General features: G+C 43.6%; 2 protein-coding genes across 5 annotated transcripts in view; both read left to right on the top strand.

Moving 5' to 3' along the window:
- Positions 1–3815, top strand: part of RAB3B (RAB3B, member RAS oncogene family) — a 54663-nt gene extending 50848 nt beyond the window's left edge. For all 4 annotated transcript variants that reach the window (XM_054834364.1, XM_054834362.1, XM_054834365.1 and 1 more), the window contains one exon: positions 1865–3815. In XM_054834364.1, the coding sequence (XP_054690339.1) occupies positions 1865–2052 (188 nt within the window). In that variant the 3' untranslated portion in view covers positions 2053–3815. The remainder of the gene's footprint in view (positions 1–1864) is intronic.
- Positions 3816–6363: 2548 nt separating this feature from the next.
- NRDC (nardilysin convertase) overlaps positions 6364–12020 on the top strand; it is a 29334-nt gene continuing 23677 nt past the window's right edge. The window contains exons 1-3 of the mRNA XM_054833585.1: positions 6364–6777; positions 11358–11679; positions 11863–11944. Coding sequence (XP_054689560.1) covers positions 6443–6777; positions 11358–11679; positions 11863–11944 — 739 coding nt within the window. The 5' untranslated portion in view covers positions 6364–6442. The remainder of the gene's footprint in view (positions 6778–11357; positions 11680–11862; positions 11945–12020) is intronic.

Raw genomic sequence — 12020 nt, 5'->3', positions numbered from 1 at the left:
GTAGGAAGCTCTTCTGCTGAAGAATCCACAGTTCTGCCCCTGACCTGTCCAGCTCACCATGGAGAAACGTACCCCAGTGCAAAGCAAAACAAAAACTAGCCATGCCTTTGGAAAGTGCTGTCCCAGTCCTCCTCTTCTGTAGCCTCCCAAAACACTAAATGCTCTTTTAAAAAGGCTGAAGAAATACATCTAGTTTTATCAATCAGTTTTTCCTTATATTAGCTGTGCTAATGTGTATGGCATTATCTGAAATTATTGTGTGTTAGGTGGGAGGAATCTCTTTAATTAACTATCAACTGCTTAAACTGCTAGCTTTCATCATAATGATTCACATAAAGGTTGTCCTTCAGTGTGTTTATCGAAGTTTGTATAGTGACATTAATGTAATTGAAATAATTTCCTAATCAGATTAGGAATTTGTTATTGGCCTGAATGTGAACTAAACCAAAACAGATTCAGTGACAGCAGAAGCTAAACCAACGTTGGACCTACAAATACCTAAGTTCAGTTCTCTGATTTCTTGTGCCCTTTATATACATTTTTAATCATCATCAAAGACAGCAAGTGGGGCAGACAGAACCCTGGTCTGATGCCGGAAGCCATCCTGGTTTAGTAACGAGGCAAACGTCTCCACCATCACTTCACCCGTTGTTCCATGATTTTTAAAAAGTGAGAATGGGACTTATCTCACGCATCAGGATGACTCAGTCTACCAGCAGCTGGACTAATCAGTTAAGAGAACTTATCTTTCCCGTCCTTTGTGGCAGATTCAAAGAAAACTGATGCAATGCAGAATACCCCCGAAATGAAGCACAACAGAATGTAGCTTATTGCAAAATAAACTGTCTGTGGTGCTTGAGCTCTCGCTGTTGGCAATACAGAAACCTGGTAGAACAGAAGCAACAGCCATTATAAGTGATGGTTGGCCTTTGAAGCCCCTGGGGTCAGAAAGATAAAGAAATGCTTTGCAGTTCAGTGCGTTTCTGCTGGCTGAGGCAGGGTTCAGGCTCTTCTGTGAGAAGGCTGGTTCTTGCGTGGTGTGGGGTGTCAGCGGGAGGCAGCAGGAATCTGTGCCATCCCTGCCTTGGCATAACTCCTGCCTTCCTGTTTGGGTTTTTTTTAATCAGAAAGGGTCAGTGTTTGAGAATCCGTACTCGTCACTGCAGCTAGGAGCTGGCAACTGGATGCTGCAATTACTCTGTAGGAATCACACAACATTGTTTGTAATTCCAGCAGTGCTGAACGGCCCTTGCCAGGACAGGTGCTCTGTTGCGACGTGTGCTGTGCGAGTATTAGCCACCCTGAAGAGCTTTCTGTCTAAACAGACAAAGAACGGGGAAAAAACAAGACCAAAGTCACGGAGCTTTTTTCTCACAAGTACAGAAGTTGGTCAGCAGAAGGAATACAACCATCATCTTGCTTCTCTTTCTGGTCTCTGCTCTGCCAGACTGCAGCAGTGGTTCGCAGAGTCCCACCCCGTTGCGCAGGGGTGCGCGGAGCCCAGAAAGACCCCTCCGTATGTTACTGGTTAGCAGCATGTCACCAGCCAGTGCCCAGGGCACCTTGACTGATGTGAGGGGGACAACGTGACTCCCTTGTCCCAGGTTGGTTCAGATCTGTGTTATCTGCAGGTGTGCTTACCGGGGCGATGGTAAGGATACGTTTATCCCTTTGACTCTTACTGATTGATAAATTTTAGAAGTATTTCTGCTCACCATTCTGAGATTGTGGGAATCAACTGAGCTTAAGAACTGTCTAATGTCTTATTTTCTTAAGGTGCATTCTGGAAAAAAAAAAGTATTTTTAAAACCATTTCCATTACCATCAGTCTATATTGATTTATTTTTTTTTCCACTTCTCCCAGGTTTTGACTACTTTGAAGCTAGTGCCAAAGAAAACATCAATGTAAGGCAGGTGTTTGAGCGTCTTGTGGATATAATCTGTGAAAAAATGTCGGAGAGTATAGAATCAGACCCTTCCAGGGGCACTTCTGGAAGGAGCATGCGACTCACAGACAACCCACCCCCTTCGCAGCAGAACTGCTCGTGCTAGTGACCTTTCTCACTGAGAAATGTCCTTCTCCTTTCCTCACTAAATTTTATCTTTTCATCTGTGGTGGTGTGTTATTATGTAGTCCAAAGGCAGAAGTCTCTGTTGTAGGAAACTGGTATGTTTGTTTAATGTGCTGGAATGTTAGTATTATATATTTCTTCATCCAATAATTTAAAAAACAAAAATCTGAATAAATATTGTAAGTGCACCTAGTGTTAATGTGAGTTACACTGAAGAAAAAGAATTGTATAGCCTTGCAAGTGTTATTTCCACAGAGAATGTTGCATTATTAATTATAAATTCTTCTCCTGCAGAAAGAGGTTTTTTGTCAAGAACAGCAGGAAACACAAACCAATTAGAAGGGACCGGCTCTAAAAGAAAATGGGGAAAAAACTCCCTTATAAAGCAAGAATATGGTTTTTTTTAACATTTAAAAAAATGAGTCCCCAGATATTTTGAGAGTCATTGTTGCTGTCCTCTAGACATGGACCTCAGTTTTCTCCAGTGACCAGTAACGGCTTGCAGAGTGCTGGGGTGTCGTGGTGTTCAGCACCTGGCTGTCCCTGATCCTTTGTTTCGAGATGCCCAGGAGGTGCCCGTCCTGCAGCTGTTCCCACGTGTCCTGTAGTTTTACCCTCTCCAGGTTTGGATCTACTCTGATCAGCTGCTTGATGGTGGATTTGTTGCAGGACAAAGGAAAGGAGGAAGTGGCTGCTGCATGTGCAGTTGGAGGCAAAATCTGACATGTAATATTTGGAACTCAGAAAGATAAAAATATCAGGAGCCAAAATGTGAATGTTGGCAAGTATCAGTGCCAATATTAGATTTTCTTTCTGCATTTTGTTGTTGATTTTTTTTTTAAATTTTGTGCTAGATGGGTGCGTGTGTGGGGGATAGTTTTTTCTGGTTTCAGATTCAACCACAAAGTATAATTTAAAAAAAGGAAGATTGATTAATAAAACATAACTGCAAATGAAAAATGGTAAAGGCCAACGACGTCCTGTTAGAGTTATTCTATGGACATTTTGTTGCATCATTCCTTGAAGGGAGGAACAATTTTTACTACTTAACATCTAAAATATTATTATACTTCCAAAATCTCTAAAATGACAAAACTTCTCCATGACTGTGTAGTATTCTGTGTACATTAGCCACACACAGAGCTTGTGTTTCTCTGAAATACATGGAGGAACTGCTTTTGTGAATCTGTGAGATGACAGGCACTGTATGCCTTTATGATCACACACTTGTTTGTGCATCCCAGCTCCAAACAGTGATTGCAAATTGTGTCTGTAAATGTAAATTAGGCCGAGATGGAGAGTTTGCTGTCTTAAGGTGAAAATTCTGAAAAGTTTAGGGTTGTTAGGCCTATGAACTCCTCTGGCTGAGGAGACTTTTTGACGTCTGAAACTGGAGTCAAGTACCTGCCCGCTGCACTGTAACTTGCTGGATCATGACACTAGCAAAAACTTCTGTAATTTTGTTCTGTTATGTGTCCAAGTGTAATAGTTCTAAGAAAAAAGCACAATATTCTGGAGGAGAACGTGACTACGTTGATGTAGTTTAGGCTCATTGTGCTAAAGGCTTGATCCCTTCCTTTGTATGTTGCTTTCAGAAATCTTTACTGTGACGTATTTTGGGCGTGTGATCTAGTACTTAAAGTGCCATTTGTGTGGTGCTAGGAATGTGGTTATTGTATCTAAACACCTGAAAATGCAAAATAAAGAGAAATGTAGTCACCGGGCGTGGCCAGAGATCTTGTGTCAGCTGCATTGTATTAGGCAATTGTGTGCATGTAGAAAGAAGGTATCTCTTTAATGCCTTTAAAATACATCAAACTGCATTGCTGGGCTCAAGGATCATCCCCCTGTCAAAAAAGATCAGTCTGGAATCACTGTGCAGCTTTAAAACAGAGTGAGGAGAAGGATTATTTAGCCAATAAATGTGCAGTGTTGTAATTGTTGCCCTAAAACCTGCTTCTGCTACTTGTGTAACTAGCAAAAAAACCCCTTCCACAGCAAGGAGCAATGATTTTGAGCTGTACAGGTATAATGGAGCACCTCCATGCAAATAATGATTTTTCAGGTCAGCAACTCAATGGTAAAAGAAAATGGATTCAGCAGAAATGGAATTTCAATTATTTTGTTTTTACTTTTTTCTTAGCAAAAAAGACCTTTGCTACCTAATACATAATTGTGTTTCATTGTTTTCCAGTCAAGTCAGATTCTTTTTTTTTTTTTTTTTTTTTTAAAGAAGAATACAAGTACATTCCAGGCCCTTCAAGCTAGGATGGGCAGAATTGGTTTTTACAGCACAAGCTACGTGGCAGTATAGTCCACAGAACTGGAAAAGACAGTTAGGAATTCTACCCTGCCCTATATTGCATATATGGAGAAACCTAGTATTTGGTGCAGAAATCCTGCAGAGCCTATTTCAAATAAGAAATCAAGTCAGCACAGGTAACTGACACATACAATAATGGAGAGATGTATCTCATCATCTTACATTTGCATTAAAAGCTGTGAATGAACAGAGAAAGCCTTCTGCCTGAAGTGGCACGCAGCTGATTTCAGTATCAGCAGTGAGTCAATAATAATAGTTACTTGTATTAACTTGTAAGAGGTAATTGCAGAATGCAAGACAATAATCTGTCAAGGCAAGGGCAATAAGACTTGCCTGCACCAAAGACAAACCCAAAATGCTTGATGGGGTCTTGTATAGAGCCTTCCATGTGACTGGCTGTGGCCTAGGATAGTAGTGTGGATAAAACAGTGTGGTTACAAAGTAAAAGAAAGAAAGGGGTACAAGAATGTGAAAGGAAAGAAGTGACTGCTCTTCACAATCTTCTCTATTGGTTGTGCAATACAGCACTGACTGCGCAGTTCTCCCGTAGAGGCTGTACAGGAGGCTCTGCGTTAGACATGGGTCTTGGCTTCCACCTTGTGGAGAAATAAAGCAGTAAAATATTGAGTAGGCACCCCGTCTAAATTAGCTTACCTGTGTTTCAGGCAGCTCCCCTCATTCGTATGAGCCTCTGACCCCTTAACTTTGCTTTCATCAGATCTTTTGCAGTCAACATAGACTTACACATAAGTAACAGCGCTGGTACTACAGGAATAGCAGAAAACTGAACAAACGTGGAACAATGCAAAAGGGACATCATAAATGCAACAGCGAACTTGTTAACAGCTCTCAAAGTGTTACAAGGAAAAGAGTGCTGGCCACGTATGCCATTTGGAAACGCCAGCTTCAATGAGATGCCAGATGAGGAAAAGCAGCGTTTCTCTTGTCAAGACTTGACCTTGCTATGACGACACTGGTTTCACAGGGCAAAGAAGTATATTCACAAATTGGAAAATGCTGAGACCTACCAAACAGCAAAGACTAGGCCAGATCAAGAATAAACAGAGTCTTTTCTGTTAAACAGCCATGAGTACAAATTTTATGCTGTTAAGGATACCATTAGGGGAACAAAAAAAAAATTAAAAATCAGCAGTCAACGCTAAGCATGTACTGGATCTCTCAAGAGACAATTGGTACTGTTGGTTAAAATAAAATTGCAAACTTAACTCTATCGCATTCAAGTGTTGAAAAATATCAACTATCAAATCAAGAATGTGGTCAGGCGTTCTGAACCCTAAGAACAGTCACATTTCTTTGAATTGACTCAATGTGGTTAGCGTTTGGCTTTTCTAATGACCGCTGAGGGAGACTGATGACCACGATCCCGTTTCTTCGCGCCAAGTTTCTGTCTCGACTTCAGCCGGATTTCACCGCCCGCCCCGGAGGTGCTTCCCGGCGATGCCCGGGGGCAGCGCCCTGCGCTGGGGACTGCGCGTGGCACCCCTCCTCGGGCAGCTTGCGCGAACTGATTGGCACTGTCAGGAGTGAGCGACAGCTAATTGGACCAATAGTTGAAGGAAATGAGAGGAGAAGGCTGGCCTCCGCCAACCGGCGGTTGGACTGTTCCAACGCAAGAACGGGGGGGGAAGCTAACATGGTAGGCGGGCGTAAATGTCAGAACGCGACGGCACAGAGAAAAGTTCCGAGGATCTGGCTGTACTGTTTCGTCTTTTTCTTCTCTCTCTTATTTCTCTGTCCTCTCGGTCTTTTTTCTGAAAGGAGCCGCGTTACACTCCCTCTCTCTCCCCATCAATGGTTTCCCCCACCGCTCCCACGCCACCAGCATTTTCTCCACCAATCAGAGACACGCACCCCCCTCATACGAAGAGAGGGCCTCGGATTGGCCCGTTTTCCCCATTTGGCACCACGGCGGGTGCTGACTGGTGCGATCCGGAGCTGTCGCAACCGTCACTGCTACTTCCTCGTGCGGCGGAAGCTGGCCGGCTCGCGGTGGGGCGGGGGCGGCCGGTGGTGGCGGCGCTGGCGCATGCGCAGTCTCGCGGCCGCCTTCGCACGGAGGGGCCGAGCAGTGCGGGTGGGGGCCCGCGGCCTGACGGGTCGCGGCGCGGCCGGCCGGCCCGTGCGTGCCGTTGCCCCGCCGCTGTGGTGTGGTGCGACCGCCGCCATGCCCGGTAGGAACAAGGCGTCGTCCAGCTACAGCTGCCCGGAGCTGACGATGGGGCAGCAGGCCGGGGAGGGCGGCCGCGACGCCAGAGGCCGCTCGCCTCACGGAGAGGAGGAGGACCGCGGGGACATCGGTCCCGGCGCCAACCTCGGCGACCCCGACATCGTCAAGTCCCCCAGCGACCCCAAGCAGTACCGGTGAGGGTCGGCGGCGTCAAGCGTCCCCCCCGGAGGCCGTTGGCCCGGGGAGGCTTAAGGGCGGGGGGGCGCGTAGGGTTGAGGCAGCCCCCGGCTGGTCTCTGAGGTAGGCTGGGGCGTCCTCGCCTGCCCACGGAAAAGCAGCCTAGGCCGGAGGGAGGAGGCGGTGCGGGTCTGGGTGTCAGCCTGCCCCGTGTCCCGAGCACACCGGGCACTCCAGCACGGCTGAACCTCGGGTGCTGGAAGTCGGGCTTGTCTTGGTGACCGGGGGAATTCGGGGCCTCTCTGTGAAAAAATGGAGACTGGGGGTTCACGGGTGTATTTCTTCTGAAGATGAGCTGTCTGGTTTGCGTGCAGTAGTGGGCTTGGGGCTTGCATGGGAAGAACAAATCGATACTTGCTCCAAGACTGTACTGTGATGGTATGTTTTCAAGGCCTTGCGATACTGAATTGTTAGTTTGCAGCCCTGGTCCAGGCAGCTCAGTTCGGAAAGTGTTAAGCTGAAGTGCAAAATGCAGTTGAAGTATTACAGAGCAGATCCTAACTTAAAAAAAGTCTGTTGCTCTTCCTGTTTTAGATAAGCTTCCAAGTTTAACACAAATGTCTGTGAGTTGAGACAAAAATTACTTTTACGCTGCTATTTTGCCTGTGTATTCATTTGTATGTTTCTGATTAATACCCCTGAAACTGCTAAAAAAAATAAATCACCTTCCTTTAGTGCAGCACACAGTGTCTGTGGCCTTCTCACAGTGAGAGACACAGCTGAGAACCCAGCGGAGGTTGAGCTCTTTGGATGCTGTAAGGTAGTTGTTCTTGAAGGGACACGACTATAACTTCTTTCTGTTAGGCAGAAGATTATTCAGCCCTTGTTAGAGATGTTTTGGGGTTTTTATCTTTACTTTTCATGATATGTAATCTGTGCAGCCTAAGCCTGGAACTGAATTTTGGATTTGCAGTGACATTGGTTGACAGCGAAATTCCCTGCTGGCTGCATGAAGAGGACTGTGCGCGTTGGCTTAGGGAGAAACTTGCTCCCTCCCTTCTTGCCCTACTTCCTTGCTGCTTCATCTGGATCTCTGCCTGCCTCTCCTGCTGGCATCTTAACTCATGCTACTTTGCAGGAGGCTCGTCTTCCTGCAGAGTTCACAGTTACAGATGCTGTCAGCTTGGGAAACTTCTGCCTTTACTACCTGAAGCAGCACAGCAATGAAGCTTGGGAAATCCATTTAAAACTGTCACTGGCTATTTTGAGGCTCGGGAACCTCCTCTACACATAGAGAATTGGAGAGTGTGTTTGCTTATAGCATAAGATAAATGAATACCAACATTTTCCAGAAATCTTACTGTCCATGCTTAACAGATTTTTTTTCAGTTGGAACCAGAGTCACATCTCTTCAGACTGATTTCCATGTGTGGGGAGTGAACCTTGCACAGAACAGACACAAACATTACCCTTAGGAAGGAGAACTTCAGTGTGGCTGAAAGTAAAGGCATACCTGTGTCCACTAACTGTATACCAAACCTCCCAAGTAAATGTAAAGGCAGGTGATTTGATGATGCATATACACTTTCTCCTCTGTTCATGCATCAGTGATGATGTATATTGCAGACCAGTCACAGTGGGCTTAATGTGTCTGTCTGGTGACAACAGTCTTAACTTAGTGGAAGATGTTACATTTTATCGTCTCAAATGCAGTGATCATTAAAAACAAAAGAGTTCTGACAGATTGCAGAATGTTTTTTCAAAAGTGAGTTTGTTGAGACAAAAATTATCATCATAATGAAAGTTGGTTTTGTTCATTAGAGCTATGAGTGGGTAGTTATCTTTACTAAAATGTGTGCTTTCTTTAAATTCATCCATATGTGGAATTTCACAGGCTTGTATTGCTTGTTTCGGGTAATATGGGAATTTAAAACACTTCTCTAAGTGTTTAGCATGCATTGATATGTATTTCAACATTTACTTAACTGCTAAACAATTATCATTGATATAAGAAAAAACTTTGTGTGAGAACAATTCTGTTCAAACAATACTTTTAAGAATTTGAATTTTGTATTAAGCCTTATTTGTATCAATGCCTGTAGAGTCCTTCAAAAAAGCAATTGAACTATGCTTGCTTCTGTTTCTACATTATGTAATTGCATTTTTTTACTATATTTCACATACTAATTGATACTTATGTATTGATTACACTTGTCCTTTTCCATTGGACTGAAACATGAAAAAGTAAAGAACCAGTAAAGAGTCAGCCGGTGCCTCTGCTCAGTATAACCTAAACTGTTCTAGATTCTCCTGAAGTGAAATCTGATAGCCTTCAACAGTGGCTTAGTTCAATTGTTGCCTTGCTACTAGGTGTTTTCTGTCCTAATATGTAACACCCACAAGCCTGAAGCTGAGTAATGTAAAATTACTATCATCTGCTCCATTAGCGTAATGGAGGTTTGTGGAAAGGATCAACAAGAGCTACTGGATACGCCTGCTTAAACAACTCTATGGCAAATTGTTCTTCTGGAAGAATAGCACTGTTCTGTTCTCGGCTTTCCATGGCTGGCTGTAGGTCACTGGGAAGCCAGTATTCTTCATGGGCCATGAGCACCTGAAGAGGACCCTTGTGTGCAGAGGTGAAGATGGTGGTTGTGCTGGAAGACAAGCTGTAGCAACGTTGACTTGTCACTGTCTGTGGCTCTTGCTCTGAGCTCCCTGGAGGCTGAAGCGCCCAAGTGTACAGTATATCTGGGTTTAGGACCCCTGTTGTGCATTCAGTAGTGCTGCAGCTGCCTAATGTGGCATATGTATATGATGCAAACAGGCTTTCAGAATGTACAGATGATTAACTCTGTACCCAGATGTTAGCATGGACCTGGTCCTGTCTGTACCTCCTACCATTAGTCGTAGCATCTCTGCAAGTTACACACTATGTGCTGTAGTGTAAATGAACAACAATGCACTTGTGCTTTTGATTGGAACAAATTTGTACTGCTCAGTGGTCCTGCAGCAAGCAAAACAGGTGTGTTAGTGATGATGAAAGCCTGACCCAGAGTAAGTGCTATCAGTTCCCGTTGGATGAGTGGTCATAATTCATAAACTTAACACAGCTATTAAACATTTGTTCATTAGCCTTTTCCATAGCCTTTGTAGCCCAAGAAGTGTGTTTTTTTTCCTTTGTCTTGGAACTGCTGAACTCTTGTCACAATACCCCCTTTATCCCTTTCCTCTAAATACACGCCCATGAAATTCAGCTGGGAGAGAAGTACTCAGAGTAATTTGTTTCCAGGCTGGTCTGTCATTTGCAGAGCTGTAGCAGGTTGTCTGCAGCTCTACTAAAAAGTGAAACTTACACTGACTGTGTATTTTGAATTGGAATATTGATAATAACACATGCTTTTATTGCTGGGAAGCATTGAAATTGCATAATGATACCCATGAATGAAACTTGTGAGAAACATTTGGAGCTATGGAGTTGGAAAACACACAATGTATCTTCTGTTTTTCTTTTGGGTACTTACCATGTAGCTTGAGCTGGGAATCTGCTTTGAAATTTCTGCTACCTAATTATAACAGTGGCCACACTGCAAAGTTCTGAGCTGGTATAAACTTGCTCTGTAACTCATTTTTTCTGGGAGTGTGGGATGTGACCATGGCTTTGTTTTATACTAGCTTTTTTTTTTTCCTGGATCAGATACCACCTGTCTATATCACACTAGTTCTTAGGTTGGATCAAGTATTTTCTGGATTCAGTATTCCTTCCTTTCTGCAGCTGGTGTACTAGCCAGTGCAAGCTCCTAGTGGGGGCGTGCTCGGACTAATTGTGACTGTTCCTGATCTGCTGTGAAACTAACACTGCTGAGAGATCTTATAGTGCATTGGTGCTTGCAGTCCTCAGCCTGAAAAGTTGTAGAATGATACTTGTGGGGATTTTTTAATATATATATGCACAGACATATATAAAAACTTCTATGTATGTGTACACACGCACACAGAGAACTCTTGTATACATTGCTTCTTGATAGTAACCCAACCAACTCACTGTGACTTATTTTATTAAGCCTGCAGAGGAGATCTCTCCTCTTGAACACATGGCTGCTATGTCTATGGACCCAATTAAATAGAAAGCATTGATAAAATCAAATGAAATGGAGTCTCTGGGGCCTATTTAGAGGTAAAGACTAAGATCTTATTTCTGTCACATAATATATGTTTCCAAGAGCCTGAGAAGCATAACAGACTATTGAAGTTTGGGATTGCCTATTCTGAGTACACAAAGTTATCTCTGGGTGCTAGTAGCTTAAATATTTCACAGAGAGAGAAATAAAAGCCTCAATTGGTGCCTCTGACTTTATGGGGGGAAGGGCTTCTGCTACTACCTTGTAGTGCTTATTTCTTATAGCTGTTGAATAGCAGAAGAGTGTTTTTACTTTCCTGCTATAAAATTGCTCGCCTTAGCTACCATTAGATTTTCATTAGGAAATCTCAGTTGAGGAGCATAGAACTATTGTAAGAAATACAGAAACTTTTGTGATTCTGAAAATTCAGATTTGGAAAATGAGTGTATTCATTGCAAATGTTTTTTTTTTTTCAGGTATATCAAACTGCAAAATGGCTTATGTGCACTTTTGATTTCGGATTTGAATTACTTGGATGGTGCCCCAGCTGCTTTATCTTCGGAGGAGGAGGAGGAAGACAACGATGATGATGAATCTGAAGAGGAAAGTGATGAAGACGATTCTGGAGCTGAGATCGAAGATGGTAGAGAAGGTTTTGATGATGAGGACTGTGATGAGGAGGATGAGGCTGAGGACAATGATGGAGATAATGAGGATTTCAATGATCCAGATGACAGTGAATTAGAAGAGCTAGTTGAAAAGGAAGAGACAAGAAAGAGAGGCTGTACAGAAAAACAGGTATGTGCTTAAAGCTGCAGGGTAAAAAACCAGACAGCTTGCTTTGCTCTGAAACCTTGCGATTAGGCATTCAGACTAAACCTTTTTATTGTGCCTGTCCTGATCGATTTATCTTATACTTCTGTCATTTTCCCAAAGTGTTTCTTGAAGCAGCTTTTACTGAGAGTGTTGTATTTTCTCTAGTCTGCAGCAGCCCTCTGCGTTGCTGTTGGCAGCTTCTCTGATCCCGAAGATCTGCCTGGATTAGCACACTTCCTGGAACATAGTATGTATCTGCTTCTATTTCATCTTCTCCAGCTTCACTGCAAAACAAGTGCTATCTAGCTCTGAATTTCTGTAGT

The sequence above is a fragment of the Grus americana genome, chromosome 8 (assembly GCF_028858705.1).
Source record: "Grus americana isolate bGruAme1 chromosome 8, bGruAme1.mat, whole genome shotgun sequence".
NCBI classification, from domain to species: domain Eukaryota; kingdom Metazoa; phylum Chordata; class Aves; order Gruiformes; family Gruidae; genus Grus; species Grus americana.
Note: the sequence above shows the minus strand (reverse complement) of the source record. Positions and strands in the feature narration are given on the sequence as shown.